The sequence below is a fragment of the Oryctolagus cuniculus genome, chromosome 10, assembly GCF_964237555.1.
Source record: "Oryctolagus cuniculus chromosome 10, mOryCun1.1, whole genome shotgun sequence".
NCBI classification, from domain to species: domain Eukaryota; kingdom Metazoa; phylum Chordata; class Mammalia; order Lagomorpha; family Leporidae; genus Oryctolagus; species Oryctolagus cuniculus.
Genome location: NC_091441.1, coordinates 99,712,147 through 99,729,537, shown reverse-complemented (window position 1 = coordinate 99,729,537; position 17,391 = coordinate 99,712,147). Strand labels below are relative to the sequence as shown.

Sequence of the window (17,391 nt, the reverse complement as noted above, 5' to 3'; positions counted from 1 at the left end):
TGCTGCAGCCCCCATGTGCATCAGCAGGAAGCTGGATGGGAACTGGAGGCAGGCTGCAACCCAGGCACTCTGTTAGGGGAAGAGGGTGTACCAAGCATTGACTTAACCTTCTGTGTTACAGTGCCTGCTCCCACCTGGGTTTTAAGATTGGCTATTCCAAGAAACAGGAAGTAGAAGCTGCCAATCACGTAAGGCCTGGGTTTGGAAATTTGCACAGCAACATTTCCATTGTACTCCATTGGTTGGAAGCACATTCAGGTTCTGGTGGATCCTTGCCACCTTGCCCTCCAGGGCGTCTAGATTAGAAACGGTCACACATTCTATGCCATTCTTTTCCTGGAGAGAGGAGTCTGTGGGCCTTCCCCTGGCGTCTGCGTGCACCTCTGCATTGCCTGCACCCTTCTTGTGCTGCTTTCCTTTTCCCTTTGGCCCGCCGCTCTTCAGGTCACGGTGGTCTCATGATCTCAGGAGTGGCTGATGTAACAGCTCACTTCTGCCTGCTACTGCCCAACTAGCAGTTTCTGACACTGGTCTTTTAAGACAAGAAAGGCTGCTGGATGAAGACAGGGTAAAACCCAGATCTGCTTCCCTGATCATCAGGGTCTGGAGAAAGTTCTAAGGGCCAGGGAAGAGGAGGTAGGATGTGGAACACGTTGATAGGGCAGTTCCTGGCTGGTGGGGCCCGTGGCATTACCATGTGTGACACCAGTGTGAGGAAGAGTGCGGTCCATGGCTGTTGTACTCGTCAGAGCCCTCACTCTCTCACTCTGCCCCTCTGTTCTGCTCATCACCAGTTCTTGGTTCTGTGGAGGGGCACAGCTTTGGTTCTGGGTGTCATCTGTAGTTACAGTCCTTTTTGGTGTGCATGTGTCACCCAGCTGGTTGGCCTGGAGCTCGTTAAAACTGATTTAGGCCAGGTTGATAGTAAAGCCTGTAAAAACAACTTAAGAAATAGTGGTTTAGGGTAATTTATTGTTTAGAGTATTATTATTAGAGTATATTATTAGAATAGCAGAGGCAGAAGAGAGAAATCTGCTTGTTCACTCCCCAAATGACCACAGCAGCCAGGGATGGGTCAGGCTGAAGTCGGGAGCCAGGAGCTTCATCCGAGTCTCCTACATGGGTGCAGGGATCCAAGTACTTGGGCTATCTTCTGCTTTCTCAGGCTCATTAGCAGGAAGCTAGATTGGAAGTGGAGGAGCCGGGATCTGAACCAGCGCCCATGTGGGATGTCGGTGCAACAGACAGTGGCTTAAGCTGCTTCTGCACAGTGCTGGCTCCAAATAAATAAATCTTTTTTAAAAAAATGGATTCAGTAACCTTTTATGGTTGGAACCTATTGCTAAAGAGTAGGATGGGGAGGTTTTACGGAAACGAATGGGGAACACAGCAGGGCTCTTTAGCATCTGGGGGTTCATATGAGACCTGATTAAGGGCCACAGTCTGGTTTTGTGTAGTGCACAGAGTGTCTGTCTAGGTTTCCACGTAATCTTCATGATGTCCTGGTAAGCCAGATGCTGGTCTGACCATTAGATAGAGTGTCGGTTCTGGAATGCACATTTCTTGCCCAACTTCAGAGTTGATTCTCAGTATCCGAGCCCTGCAATTGTTCCCTTTTTCCCATGGCCGTTGGAATGTTTTACATGGATTAGTCTTGACCAGACGTGCCTTGAACTAATACAGTGAGCTGGATATTTGCTGTATCTGGCAAAGAGACACTTAACAGGCTTATTCAGCAAGGGAAATAAAGAGATTTTACTGGGAAAACAGGATTTCATCTGAGCATATTTATCTTTGGAGAGCAGACAATTTAGTAGCCGATGAGCCTGTGGAAAGCCAGATGATGTGTGACCCTTCATCCCAGTCTCAGCCATCGGAACTGTACAGGCCAGAAAGCCTGGTCTTCTTCCTGGAGTTTGGATTGTACCCTTTGTAAAACACGATTGAAAAAGTCTCAATATTAAAGGAGGTATTTTTTTTTTCTTATTACAATTATGCATCAGTGTGCACTGTGGAAACTTAAGAAAAGAGAAAAAAATCTATTATAGTTTGTACCATTCAGAGTGGACTCCTACGTCATTTTCTGTGTTCATCAAGAGGTGTCCGTGCCACACACATCTCGGACAGACCTGGGAGCGTACTCAGCATGTTTTTTAGCTGTTTTTCGTTTGCTGTGGCTTGAGTTAGTCCCCAGAGTCATTCAATGTTACTCAGAAATTAACTTTTAATGGCTGCTGTGTGTGAGGAACATTCCATATCCTGGTGGGGTGACCCCAGATCGTATCCGGGTCCCATTGCTATCGTCCTTCATCCTAGCTGCTGCATATCATCTCTTCCCCGGCCAGTCTGTTCTCTACACTGCCGCAAGACCCGACTTTATCTTCCTAATGCTTCCGTGTGCTCAGAGTTGCTGTTACTGAGCTCAGTCTGATCCACCTCCTTTGCGTACCTTGTCCTGGCCACACCAGCTCCGTTCTGCCCCATGAACATCCCGGGCTCTGCCTCTTCCCAGGCTTTTGGTTCTTCTTTCAGTATGGGTACAGCTGTCTCAGGTTCAACGAGGACATCATCTGGGCCATTGGAGCGTACCCCCCCTAAGATTTACTTATGTATTTGAAAGAGAGAGAGAGAGAGACAGGTCTTCCATCTGCTGTCTCGCTCCCTAAATGTCCGCAATGGCCAGAACTGAGCTTCTTCGAGGTCTCCCATTTGGGTACAGGGCCTCAGCGATTTGGGCCATCCTTTGCTGCTTTCCTGGGCGCATTAGAAGGGAGCTACATTACAAGTGGAGTAGCCAGGGCACAAACTGGTGCCTGTATGGGATGCCGGCATTGCTCGGAGTGGCTGTACCTGCATCACCACAATGCCAGCCCCCACCTTGAGAATTGATTTTTTAAAAGATTTATTTATTATTACTTTATTATTTATTTATTATTTTAAGAATTACACAGCAAGAAGGAGAAGCAGAGAGATAAAGGTCTTCCTTCCGTTGGTTCACTCCCCAAATGGCTGCAATGGGCAGAGCTGCGCCAATCTGTAGCCAGGAGCCCAGGAGCTTCTTCCCGGTCTCCCATGCGGGTGCAGGGGCCCAAGAACTTGTGCCATCTTCTACAGCTTTCCCAGGCCACAGCAGAGAGCTCAATTGTGGAGCAGCTGGGTCTTGAACTGGTGCCCATATGGGATGCCGGCACTGCAGGCAGTGGCTTCACCCACTATGCCACAGTGCCAGCCCCGAAAATTGATTTTTTTTTAAATTTTATTTATTTGAGAGGCAGAGCTACAGAAAGAGGGGGAGACAGAAAGGTCTTCAATCTACTAGTTCACTCCCCAATGGCTGCAACAGCCAGAGCCCAGGAGATCTGAAGCCAGGAGCCAGGGGCTTCTTAGGGGTTTCCCATGAGGGTACAGGGCCCAAGGACTTGGGTCATCTTCTATTGCTTTCCCAGGCCTTAGCAGAGAACTGAATCAGAAGAGGAGCAGCCGGGATCAGAACCGGTGCCCATATGGGATGCCAGCACAGGTAGAGGCCTAGCCTACTATGCCACAGCATGCCCCCCCTTTTTTAAAACAAGGGACACAAGCAGCCAGGCACAGATTATGTTAGAGGAGAACCCGTTTCTCTAGACTTCTCACACAATTAATGCAGCAACTGATTTGCTATTTTTTAACTCCAGCTTAACTCCCAGTGGACTCCTTTGAGCAGATGTTGTAAGACGGGACCGCCTCTGGGTCCTCACAGCTAACACAGCTGTGCTGAGAGGCCTGCGCAATGGGGCTCCTGTCTCCTCGCATGTGGCCTCAGGATAGCCAAAAGCAGATGGTCCTGGTGTGTGCTCCCATGGGTCTGACTGGGTGCCTGTACCCAAAGTTCTCTTTTGGTTTCACAGCTGCCTTTGGATCCGAGACTGCCCTCCCTCCCTGTCCAGCCTGTGGGGATGGGTCCCATAGAGCCCAGCTTGGTCCCTGGTGGATCCCAGTCTGTCCTGGGTTGGCTGCAGTGTAAGTCACCGTGACTCTTGGCCGCTCGGGACTGCTGCTGGCTCCCTGTAGTCACCTCTGCCCTGACTTGAGCAGGGCCTGCCCAGGAAAGCACGTGTGTCCCGGAGAACTTCCCACCCCTCCTCCTTGGGATGCTCAGAGACGGATGTCTTCGCATCTCATGAAATGACTGGGCTGCTCCCTCTAGAGCACCCTCAGATGTCTCGTTGTAGTAGAGCCTGCGAGGAGGGTGGCTTTACTGGCCTGTTCGTTCAGCTCCTTGCCTGTGGACAATGTGGGCTTTCCCTTGGCCCAAGATGTCGGCCGGCTGGAAGCAGCCCTTCTGGGACTGTGCTCTCAGCTGCTGGCGTGGGCCCTCCATTGTTCTCCAAGAACAATGAGCACTCTTTTTGGCCAGGAAGGGGAGTTCATGAAAGGAGCATTTCTTTGGATGCTTGAGAGCTTTGTGGTGACCCCGCCTGCATGAGATGAACTGCAGTTTCTTCCTGCCTCCAGTGGGTGTTCCCCAGTTCTGAATAGACCCCTTGTGAACCCAGCACACCGGGAAATAGGGGTTGGCGAAGAAAGGCATCCTTGGGGGTGGGCTGTCAGGATGGCATTTGCCCAGACTCATCAACTCAAATGCTTATTGAAACTACAGGCTTCTGTGTTTAAACAAAAAGCGACAAGGACCAAGAGAGAACATGACAGACTCTTGAAGATACGTGATGTCAGGTCCTCAGATTGAAGCACCGATTCTGAGTATTAGTGACTAAACTGTGTTAAACTGTTCCTTTTTGGGGGGAGCGGTTAATTAAAAAAAATTTGAGAGAACACAAGCAAGTGCCTAGTCACTAGTTGACTCTGTGGGATGCTCACTGTGGCCTCTGGCTGGGGCTGAATCCAGGACCCAGGAACTCAGTCCAGACTCCCACGAGAGGGCAGGAACGCTGTTACCCGAGCATCACTGCTGCCTCCCAGGGTGGGCATTGTCAGGAAGCTGGGGTGAGAAACTGGAGCTCAAGCAACAGGTACTCTAGTGGAGGATGCGAGTGTCTTAACGTTAGGCCAGGCCCAACGCCTACCCCAGAAAAGGTTGATCTTTGTGTTCCATTGAGACCACGTCACATGAGAGAAAATGCTTCATAGCTGTGATTGGGCTCGCGAGCATGTTCAGGTTGCGACCCGTTAGCCATGGTCTTCACAGCAGCAGCTGGAAGGAGTTTCCTGGAACTGAGCCAGGACTCAGTTGCTAGTGACCTGGTAGAACAGACTGGGGTGTATCTACCCAAACTTTGATCTGGCAGCTGCCCAGTCTTTGGTCTTGGTGATTCCTTGTGGCGCTGTTGGGCAGGTAGTGTTTAGAACTCTCTGTGGCTCTGCTCATGTTGTATGGTTTTGATTTCTAATGTTTTTGGAATCTGAAGCTAGACACGAGGCTGGTTGAGATCTTGCTCTTCTTGGTGCTGAGTGCACCTTCCATCTCATCTTGTCCAAGGATTGTTGAAATTCAAAAGCTTTTGGGCTCTTTTCTAGTTGACCTTTGAGCTAGGGTCTGTGATACTCTTGAATCAGGTTTCCCCCTGCAGTTTCTGCCTCCTGCAAATGTGCCTACCAGCTACCTGAAGCCTCCTTTCCAAGACAGCAGCTACAGGGTTGGCAGGCCTTGCTTCCCTTGGCTCCACGGCGGTGTTGGTGTTTGCTGGCGTAGGGTCGAGAGACCTGGAACACTTGAGTTCCATGCCTGGAACTGGCCGTGTGCTGCTGCTGCCGCCGAGCACCTTAGACAGAGCCCCAGCTCCTGCCTCTTGCGTGCCCTTTCTGACCTGGCAGCCTAACTTAGAGGAGTAGATGTGAATGGTTGTGGTACAGCTAGGGAAGGAAATCCCCCCCCCCCCCCTTTTAAAGATTCATTTGTTTATTAGAAAGGCAGAATTAGGGAGAGGGAGAGAGCGCGTCCATCTGCTGCTTCACTCGCCAAATGTCTGCAGTGGCCAGGGCTGGGCCAGGCCAAAACCAGGACTTCTGGGTTGCTGCCTCTGGGTCTCCCATGTGGGTGCATTAGCAGGGAGCTGGATCAGAAGTAGAGCAGCCGGATCTCAGACTGGCACCCGTATGGGATGCTTGAGGCAGCGGCTTTACCCTCTACGCCATGGTGCCAGCTCTGGGGAGAAAACTCTCTATGCTGAGTAAACCAAGGACTCAGGATTCTCAGCATCCCAGGGATGCATATGCCAAGTTCAAGGTCCCTGGTTTTGTCCTGTTGTCCACCTGTTTCAGGACTGAAGGGGTGAATGCTGCTTTGGGGCTCAGTGTAGCAGACCATCTAATCGCCCTGTGACTCTTGGCTGGCAGGCAACTCCTTAAGGGCTCCCCAGCCTCAGCCTTACTCCCCCGCAGGAGCCTGTCTTCCTGTTGTCTGAAGCATCCCTAATTCCCATGTGCTCCGGGGTGTGCACGGAGAAAAGGCCCTCACTGTGCATTGGGTCCGAAGCTGTTTGGGAAAGAGCCTGGACTTGGTGCAGGAGTCCTCACGTTGCTGTCCAGGTCTTCTCACAGCCCACAGGAACAGGTGGGAACCAGAGTTGCAGCCTGGGCCTGGTGCTGTAAGCCTGCACTTGCCCGGTTTACACTTGCAGACACTAGGGCTGAGGTTGTCAAGGCTCAGTTTGCACAGAGCTGGGACTGAGTGCGAGCCGAGGCTCTTGTCATGGAGGAGTCCCGTCCTGAAGGGGCTGCATCTGTCCGAAGGAACTTTCATATTCCGCGCATCCTTGGGCTGTGGGAGGAAGAGCTTGTAAGTTCTGAAAGCTGGGGGAGTACCCCAGAGTGCCTGTGGGCTGAGAGAGGCCTGTTTGGTCAGCTATAACAGATGTTTAGTCCTCAAGCACCTCTGCTGTGAGCCTTGGGAGGCAGGGAGAGGAGCTGACAGCCCATCAGACGCATTCAGATTTCCTGGGACAGAGACCTTCCCTAGATGGCCTTGAAAATGCAGAGGTGCCAGCTCGTCTGTGACTTGGCCAGGCTCCAGGTGGACGTTAGCTTTGTTTCGCTTCCTGAGGCCACTCTGATCGCTGCGTACGTGGGCCCAGTGTCCCTGGTACAAGGATACCCAGAGGTGCAGGGGACAGGAAGTTCAGGTTTGCACTTTCCTTCTTTTCCGAGGAGGATCTGTACTCTGGGAGCACTGCAAGCTCTAGGTCTGTACATCCAGGTTTGATGGTGCACGGGGACCCCAAGGCTGCAGAGGGGAAAGCAGGAGAAAGCAGGTGTACAGGTTCAGCAGAGGCTTCGCTCCTTTTCTGTCCTTGCTTGCCCTAAAAGTTTGTAAATCTCTGAGTGGACAACAGTGAAAGAATTTATTCTCATTGATCAAAATAAAACTACCAGTTCTCATCTCCCATCTCCTAATTTGAAGTTGAGCATCATAACTTGGTTTGGTGAAGCCTGGGGTTTCCTTTGATGTTTGTGTTCTGCACTACACGATACTAGCATGTCATACTGTGTGTGGCTTCCCAGTCTGGTGGCCTGCATTTGTTCTGTAGGAAATGTGACGGCAGAACTTGGCTGCTGGGCTCAGCAGAATAGGCAGTGAGCCAGACTGGAAGGTTTGAGGGGGTGGGGCCCTTCCCTGTTTTCTGGGTTAGAAAGTGCCCTTGTGTTGCTGGAGAGACTTGGCGAAGAAGCACTGGCTACTCACCTCTCTGTGCTGATGGAGTGCACAGGGTGGGGCACAGGCCCAGCCGCCTGACCATTCAGGAAGGTCCCGTAGGTGTGGCCAGCCAGTTGATAGCCCCTGGGGAGCCCCTCCTGGTCTCTTCTGGTCCTGTTTAGTCTTCTCTGCAGTGGTTTCTCCTTGGCTGTCTACCCAGAGCACATTGCAGGCCCCCTCTGTCGCGTGAGCTCCATCGCAGTGGGACGGCATGGGGCTGGGAGACAGCCGTGGGTGGCTGAGAACCTGGGTGCATGCCTCAGCTCACCTACGCCGCTCCCTCAGGACCCTTGCTTGGACCCCACTGCTGTAAAACATCGCGTAGTTCCATGAACACTTCATTTGGGCGCCACCTCTTTGCTGCCTGTTTTTCGCAGAAATAAGAGCGTTCAGCTTTTGCTTTATGTGTTTACTTGTGGATATGACAGTTTTCATATTCAGCATAAATCAATGGAAAACATTTTTAAGCATAAGTTTTTGGCTAAAACATTTGAAATAAGAATGATTTTTATAGCTAGAAAAGGTTTTAGGAAAATTTATTTAGAGTTTTTTTAAATTAATTTATTTGAAAGTCAGAGTCACAGAAAGAGAGAGGGAGAGACAGATCTGTCTGCTGATTCACTCCCCAAGTGGCTACAACCATTGGGGCAGGGCCAGGCTGAAGCCAAGAGCCAGGAACTCCATCTGTGTCTTCCAGATGGGTGGAAGGGGCCCAAGGCCTTGAACCATCTTCCGGTGCTTTCCCAGGCACGTTAGCATAGAGCTGGATCAGAAGTGGAACAGCTGGGACTTGGACTTGAACCTGGGTTCATATGCGACATTGACAGGCAGCAGCTTAACTCACTACACCACAATACTGTTGTCTTGGGGCTGGTGCTGTGGTGTAATGGGTAAAGCCGCTGCCTGCGGCTCCAGCATCCCATATACATGGGTGCCAGTTTGAGTCCTGGCTGCTCCACATAACTCTCTGCTGTGGCCTGGGAAAGCAGTAGAAGATGGCCAGAGTCCTTGGGCCCTGCACCAACTAGGGAGACCCAGAGGAAGCTCCTGGCTCCTGGCTTCGGATCAACGCAGCTCCGGCCATTGTGGCCATCTGGGGAGTGAACTGGTGGATGGAATACCTCTCCCTCTGCCTCTACTTCTCTCTCTTGTGTAACTCTGACTTTCAAATGAATACATCTTTTTTTTTTTTTAATAGAAAGCTTTTATTTAATAAATATAAATTTTGAAAGTGCAACTTTTGGATTATAGAACTCTAGTTAACACACAGTTATTCTTAGGTGTTTAAATTTAACTGAAAAGGGATCTCTGTTAAATAGAAGAGTGGGAATAAGAGAGGGAGGAGAGGTACAATTTGGGACATGCTCAATCTGACTTGCTCCAAACGGTAGAGTTAGAAATGTGCCAGGGGATTCCAATTCAATCCCATCAAGGTGGCATGTACCAATGCCATCTCACTAGTCAAAGTCAAAGTGATCAGTTTCAGTTCACAATTGATTATGATAGGTCTAAGAGTAAAAGAGGTCACATAAACAAGACTAGTGTCTGCTAATACTATCTGATAGAATTAAAAAGGAGAGAACGATCCAACATGGGATGCGAGATACACAGCAGACTCATAGAATGGCAGATGTCCTAAACAGTACTCTGGCCTCAGAATCAGCCCTCAAGGCATTTGGATCTGGCTGAAGAGCCCATGAGAGTATTTTAGGCATGGAAAGACAAGACACTCTGGCAAAAAAAAAAAAAAAAAAGAAAGAAAAAAAAGAAAAACAAACAAACAACACACACAACTAAATGAAAGATCTCTGTGAGTGAGGCCATCAAAGAAGGAGGTACCTTTCTCTGAAGGGAGGAGTGAACTTCCACTTTGACTATGACCTTGTCTAAATAAGATTGGAGTCAGCGAACTCAAGGCTTCCATAGCCTTGGCAACTCATGACAAGAACCTCGGGTGATTAATGATGCCATAAACAAGAGTGTCAATTTGTTAAGTCAACAACAGGAGTCACTGTGCACTTACTCCTCATGTAGGATCTCTGTCCTTAATGTGTTGTACAATGTGATTTAATGTTATAACTAGTACTCAAACAGTACTTTACACTTTGTGTTTCTGTGTGGGTGCAGACTGTTGAAATCTTTACTTAATATATACTAAATTGATTGTCTGTATATAAAGATAATTGAAATCCTCCGCCTGCAGCGCCAGCACCCGGGGTTCTAGTCCCGGTCGGGGCGCCGGATTCTGTCCCGGTTGTTCCTCTTCCAGTCCAGCTCTCTGCTGTGGCCCGGGAGTGCAGTGGAGGATGGCTCAAGTGCTTGTGTCCTGGCTCCTGGCTTCGGATCAGTGCAGTGCGCCGGCCGCAGTGGCCACTGGGGGGTGAACCAACGGCAAAGGAAGACCTTTCTCTCTGTCTCTCTCTCTCACTGTCCACTCTGCCTGTCCAAAAAATAAAAAATAAAAAGTAACCTTGATGTGAATGGAATGGGAGAGGGAGCAGGAGATGGGAGGGTTGCAGGTGGGAGGGAAGTTGTGGGGAGGAAAAAGCCATTGTAATCCATAAACTGTACTTTGGAAAATTATATTTATTAAATAAAAGTTTAAAAAAGCCTTTATTTAATAAATATAAAGTTTGAAAGTATAACTTTTGGATTATAGCTGTTTCCCCCATACCCGCTCTCCCATCTCCAAACCATCCCACCTCCTACTTCCTCTTCCATCTCATTCTTAATTAAGATTGATTTTTAGGCCGGCGCTGCGGCTCGATAGGCTAATCTTCCACCAATGGCGCCAGCACACCGAGTTCTAGTCCTGGTTGAGGTGCCAGATTCTGTCCCAGTTGCCCCTCTTCCAGGCCAGCTCTCTGCTGTGGCCAGGGAGTGCAGTGGAGGATGGCCCAAGTGCTTGGGCCCTGCACCCCATGGGAGACCAGGAGAAGCACCTGGCTCCTGCCATCGGATCGGCGCGGTGCACCGGCTGCAGCGCGCCAGCCGCGGCGGCCATTGGAGGGTGAACCAACGGCAAAAGGAAGACCTTTCTCTCTGTCTCTCTCTCTCACTGTCCACTCTGCCTGTCCAAAAAAAAAAAATATCTAAGTTGTCCCCTTGTGGGTTTTTCCTGGATGTAGCAAACCTGTTTAAATCCATTTTAAGGGGGGTGAAATACCTAGTTTGCTGCCTGGATACCTGCATCCTGGCGAGGAATATCATGTGCGAGCCAAGGGCCTCCTCCCCATTAACTCAGGGTACCTGGCTTTTGGCAGGTGAAAGCCAAGGAGTCAGCCGCTGAGGAGCCCACCAGGCATGGACTTAGTGTCCTGCTGCAGGACCGTCTGCTGGCAAGCAGGGCTCTGCGGGGCAGTCCCTGCGGGGGAGGTTTGGATCGATCCCTGGCGGTGAGGTGTGCCATCTGTTGGCCACTGTTTGGACTCAGAACAGTGGAACTCGTGAGCACCTCCATGCAGACTAGAGAGGGTGCCACATTTCTTGCATTGGTAACGAGTGTTGCCCAGAGGTAAGAGGAGCCACAGATGAGGCGTGGACAAGAGGCGTGCCTTCCTTCCTGCTTGTTAGCTGTTAGAGGGAGTTTCTGTGGTGGCATTCCCTTTGCTGGTCTGAATATTACCAGTTACATCCCTGTGGACAAGGACTCCCCCCTCCCCCCCGGGAGAAGTCAGGAAGGTGCTTTGGCTGCAAAATCGGAAGCAGTCTGCACATGGCCCGTGCTTGACTGACTGAAGGCACTGACCTGGAGGAACCTGAGCGCCTTGGGGTTCCTCTGTTGAACACTGTTGCTGGACAGCTGATTCCCGACACCCCTCCCCAGGCAAGTGCTTCTTGAGGTTTGAGAGGGTTAAGTAAGACATTAGATAAGACTGACCGGGTTTGCTGCACAAGTGTGCTTCCCTGCACGTGAATGTAAGCTGGTGGTTGTAGAGTGAGTCAAGTTTGGGATGTGGAGCCTTCCCCTGTTGTACCCAGTCCCGTGTGCATTTCCACTGCTGGACAAGAAGGTGTTCTGGTCCAGGCTGTGTCCTGAGCAGAGGTGTGGTGTCTGCTGACGGCGGGAGTGCTGGGAGCTGGGGAGACACTGACTTGGTTCTGCAGGTGGGCGGCAGGGTGCACCACTGGTATCGGCAGCCATAGCATTCTCGTGTTGCACGACACCCGCTCTGTGGGATGAAGCGTGTCTGAGTGCCAGTGCTGCTGTCTCCCTACTGTGTGGCCTGGGGTGAATTATCTGCCCTCCAGGCTAGCCCACCCAGCAGCCCCAGGCTTTTCCCGACAGGTAAATGAGGTTGGTTGTGCCCTCTCGGGGAGAGGCTTCCCCAGTAGGAATTCCAAAGTGTCTTTCAGGCCTTTGACACAGAACAGGCCGGGCCAGGGCTTTGCTGTTGCGATTGTTACACAGCGGTGGCAGCCCTTGCAGCTCACGTTTGTGTCTCTTGTAGGTATCCACGGCGGGGAAGGAGGTTTTGCCATCGTGGCTACATTGGGATCCACAGAGCCACACCCTGGAGGGCCTTCCGCTGGACACGGACAAGGGTGTGCATTACATCTCAGTGAGCGCTGCACAGCTGGATGCCAACGGAAGCCACATCCCTCAGACCTCCAGTGTGTTCTCCATCGAGGTCTACCCCGAAGACCACAGTGAGCCGCAGTCTGTGCGGGCGGCCTCTCCAGACCTGGGCGAGGCGGCGGCGTCTGCCTGTGCTGCCGAGGAGCCGGTGACCGTCTTGACCGTGATTCTGGATGCCGATCTCACCAAGATGACTCCGAAGCAGAGGATCGACCTCCTGCACAGGATGCAGAGCTTCTCGGAGGTGGAGCTCCACAACATGAAGTTGGTGCCGGTGGTGAATAACAGACTGTTTGATATGTCTGCCTTCATGGCCGGCCCCGGAAACGCCAAAAAGGTGGTAGAGAACGGGGCCCTGCTCTCCTGGAAGCTGGGCTGCTCCCTGAACCAGAACAGTGTGCCTGACATTCGCGGCGTGGAGGCCCCTGCCAGGGAGGGCACTATGTCTGCCCAGCTTGGCTACCCTGTGGTGGGTTGGCACATTGCCAACAAGAAGCCACCTCTCCCCAAGCGTATCCGAAGGCAGATCCATGCCACACCCACACCTGTCACTGCCATTGGGCCCCCAACCACGGCCATCCAGGAGCCGCCGTCCAGGATCGTGCCTACCCCCACTTCTCCAGCCATTGCTCCTCCCACAGAGACGATGGCTCCTCCAGTCAGGGATCCTGTTCCTGGGAAGCCCACGGTCACCACTCGGACTCGAGGTGCCATTATTCAGACCCCAACCCTAGGCCCCATCCAGCCCACTCGGGTGTCAGACGCTGGCACCGTAGTTTCTGGCCAGATTCGTGCAACGGTGACCATTCCTGGCTACGTGGAGCCTACAGCAGTTGCCACCCCTCCCACAACTACAACCAAAAAGCCACGAGTGTCCACACCAAAACCAGCAACGCCTTCAACGGACTCCTCAGCCACCACGACTCGCAGGCCAACCAAGAAGCCACGGACACCCAGGCCGGTGCCGCGGGTCACCACTAAAGCTCCCATCACCAGGCTGGAGACGGCCTCCCCACCTACTCGTATCCGCACCACCACCAGCGGGGTGCCCCGCGGGGGAGAACCCAACCAGCGCCCAGAGCTCAAGAACCACATCGACAGGGTGGACGCCTGGGTCGGCACCTACTTTGAGGTGAAGATCCCATCCGATACCTTCTACGACAAGGAGGATACCACCACCGACAAGCTCAAGCTGACCCTGAAGCTGCGAGAGCAGCAGCTGGTGGGCGAGAAGTCCTGGGTGCAGTTCAACAGCAACAGCCAGCTCATGTATGGCCTGCCCGACAGCAGCCACGTGGGCAAACACGAGTATTTCATGCATGCCACAGACAAGGGAGGCCTGTCCGCCGTGGATGCCTTTGAGATCCATGTCCACAAGCGCCCTCAAGGGGACAAAGCTCCTGCTCGTTTCAAAGCCAAGTTCGTGGGTGACCCAGCGCCAGTGGTGAATGACATCCACAAGAAGATTGCCCTGGTGAAGAAGCTGGCCTTTGCCTTTGGGGATCGCAATTGCAGCACTGTCACCCTGCAGAACATCACCCGCGGCTCCATTGTGGTGGAGTGGACCAACAACACACTGCCGCTGGAGCCCTGCCCCAAGGAGCAGATCACGGGGCTGAGCCGCAGGATCGCCGAGGACAACGGGCAGCCTCGGCCAGCCTTCACCAATGCCCTGGAGCCTGACTTTAAGGCCACGAGCATCGCCATAACGGGCTCTGGCAGTTGTCGGCACTTGCAGTTTATCCCCGTGGCACCGCCTGGGATCCCGTCCTCGGTGACACCACCCACGGAGGTGCCAGACAGGGACCCCGAGAAGAGCAGTGAGGATGACGTCTACCTACACACAGTCATTCCGGCTGTGGTGGTGGCGGCCATCCTGCTCATTGCTGGCATCATTGCCATGATCTGCTACCGCAAGAAGCGGAAGGGCAAGCTCACCCTGGAGGACCAGGCCACCTTCATCAAGAAGGGGGTGCCCATCATCTTTGCAGACGAGCTGGACGACTCCAAGCCCCCGCCCTCCTCCAGCATGCCGCTGATCCTGCAGGAGGAGAAGGCTCCCCTTCCCCCCCCAGAGTATCCCAGCCAGAGCGTGCCCGAGACCACGCCTCTGAACCAGGACACTGTGGGGGAGTACACGCCCCTTCGGGATGAGGATCCCAACGCGCCTCCCTACCAGCCCCCCCCACCCTTCACAGCCCCGATGGAGGGCAAGGGCTCCCGTCCCAAGAACATGACCCCTTACCGGTCACCCCCTCCTTATGTTCCCCCTTAACCCACAAGCGCCTGGGTGGAGGCAGGGTAGGGCAGGGGCCTGGGGACAACACAGTGTTGTCTGTGGAGCCCGGTGGCCCGCAGACCATCGCCCACTGGGCGCTGACACCAGACCTAGCACACACTGGCACACGGGGCCTGGACAAGCCCGCCCTCTCTGGTCCTCCCAAACCCCAAAGCAGCTGGAGAGACTTTGGGGACTTTTTTTATTTTTATTTTTTGCCTAACAGCTTTTTGTTTGTTCATAGAAAATCCTTCGCTGCGTTTTGATGGCTGGCTCTGGAAGCACCATTTGGAGTAGAGGTAGAGGGAGGGAGCGAGGAGCCGTGGGTGAACTCGCAGGCAGTGCTGGGCAGCCCCCCGGCTCTCTGCGTTTTGCCTTTAACACTAACTGTACTGTTTTTTCTATTCACGTGTGTCTAGCTGCAGGATGTAACATGGAAAACAGTAGCTAAAGATTAAATTCAAAGGACTTTCAGAAGTTAAGGTTAAGTTTTTACATTTAATCTGCTGTTTACCTAAACTTGTATGTATAATTTTTGGGTGGGTATGGGGAATTGCTTTGCTAAAAATAAGCTCCCAGGGTGTTTCAAACTTAAGAGAAGACCAAGGGACAGTATTTTTTATCAAAGGAATCCTATTTTTTCACACTATGTCAACTTGGTTGCTCTGATATCCCAGAGCCCGATCGGGGGCCTCCTGGCCCTGGCTCAGGGGCCAGGGTCCTGGTGCTGGGTTTGCTCTCCTGCTGTTGGCAGGAGTTGGAAGCTGGAGGGGCCTCTCGGGCCGTGGACATCCCCACCTCCACCCCATGCATGCTAGTGGCCCACCACCAAGGGGTCTTCATTTCCATGGGAAAGGGACTCCAAGAGGCAGTGGTGGCCGTGGCCCCCACCCCGGGTGCTCCAAGGTGGGCCAGCTGCTCGTGGGGGCGCCTGGGGAGGTTGAGGGACTCGACCACATCGACCTGTTTCCTTTCACCTTTTATTTTTTTTTTCCCCACCCCTCCTAAAAGGATTATCACGGTTTTTGAAACACTCAGTGGGGGACATTTTGGTGAAGATGCAATATTTTTATGTCATGTGATGCTCTTTCCTCACTTGACCTTGGCCACTTTGTCCCAACAGTCCACAGCCCTGCCCCGATCCACCCCATCCCTCTTCTCTGGCGCTCCCGTCCCAGGCCTTGGGCCTGAACGACTGGAAAAGGCCTGGTTGGCTGGGGAGGAGTGCCAGCAATAGTTCATAGTAAACAATCTGTGGGCTCTCAAAGCTAATTTTTTACTAAAGTTTTTATACAGCCTCAAATTGTTTTATTAAAAAATAGATTAAAAACGGTGATGCTTACAGCAGTTTGTACAAGCTCTTAGTGTTGACTCCATGGAACTGACGGCTTTGCTCGTTTTGATTTTCCCCCCACCTTTTCCTAACAGTTTAAATTCTGGAATTACACTGGGCTTCTTTTGCCTTTTTTAGCAGAACATCCGTCCGTCCATCTGCATCTCTGTCCCATGACTCAGGGGCGCCCACTCTGCTCGATTCTCCTCCTTTGGAAGAAACCATTCTGAGCATGACTTTTCTTGGTGTCTGAGTTATTTCGGGTCCCTTTTAGGGAGGAATGCCTTTCGCAATAATGTTTCCCTTTCCTGATCTAGGATGGGTGGGTGGACCCAGGCTCCCTTTGCACACGGAGCAGCTACTTTCTAAGCCATATCGACTGTTTTGCAGAGGATTTGTGTGTGCTGCCTCAGGAGGGGAGGGCTGGCCAGGAGGGGAGGGGTCTCCATTCTGCTGTTCTCTGGAGGGCGTTTCCCCTCACTCTTCTCCCACAGGGCTCAGCCCCTCTCCCCTGCCCATACCCTAGCAGGGTGCTCTGGAACCAGCGGCGCCCCTGTGGGGAGCCTGTGCCTGGGGCTCAGCAGATAGTCGGTGACTGTCAGGCCTCAAGCCTCCAAGCCCTGGTCCCAGCCGGAGTTTCCCTGACGCCCCAGAGTCAGGAGCGCGAGCGGAATCTGACCTGGTGAGATTTCTGATGACCTTGTCAAAAAATAAATAGTTCCCACTGTTTCAGGTGAGGGCTTTGAAAGGCCTTCCAAATAGCTCCGTTGCCTCTAGCAACCCCACCACCGGGCACTGCCACACAGAGACGTGGCTGGCCCAGAATGGCCTGTTGCCATAGCAACCGGAGGCGAAGGGGCAGTGAACAGAATAACAAGAGCAACAATGCCTTTGCAGGCAGCCTCCTCCCCTGAGTGCTGGGCTGGCGATGGCTGTTGGACTCTGTGAGACGGAGAGCCAATCTCACATTCAAGTGTTCACCAACCACTGATGTGTTTTTATTTCCTTCTGTATGATTTTAAGATGTGTTTTCTGCATTCTGTATAGAAACATATCAAACTAAATAAAAGCAGTGTCTTTATTACAACGCCACGGCCTCTGAGCGTGTTTCCCTGGCCTGACTGCGAGAGGAGGGTCCCGTGCCGAGCCCGCTGGGAAGTGTCTTGCCAGCCTCCGGATGAAGTTTGCCTTTTTGGCGCCCCTGGGGCAGCTGGGTGTGTGCCCCGGAAGCTCTGCCAACACATCAGCACACACACCCTACCCTGCCCCCCGCTGCCACCCCAGCACCCCTGCTTGTGAGGCAGCCGGCTGAGACAAGGCTGCCTGGTCCTCGGTTACCTCATGTGGGTGGGGTGCAGGGGAGAGGTCCTGACACTGACTTTCTGCCCCAGAGTGCAGCGGCCCCTGCAGCTCCAGGACCGGGTGTGCTTTAGGCTGGGAATCTAAGGATGCTTCTGACTGCAGCTTCACCCCAGCTCCTCCCCTCATTGCCTTGTGGGCTTGGGGCTGGC

The 17,391-nt window shown here is 52.6% G+C and overlaps 1 protein-coding gene across 12 annotated transcripts in view; it reads left to right on the top strand.

The window, feature by feature from the left end:
• DAG1 (dystroglycan 1) overlaps window positions 1-16,967 on the top strand; it is a 79,425-nt gene extending 62,458 nt beyond the window's left edge. For 11 of the 12 annotated variants that reach the window (XM_051851075.2, XM_017343645.3, XM_017343644.3 and 8 more), the window contains one exon: window positions 12,142-16,967. In XM_051851075.2, the coding sequence (XP_051707035.1) occupies window positions 12,142-14,544 (2,403 nt within the window). In that variant the 3' untranslated portion in view covers window positions 14,545-16,967. 12 annotated transcript variants of the gene reach the window in all.
• The last annotated feature ends 424 nt before the right edge of the window (window positions 16,968-17,391 follow it).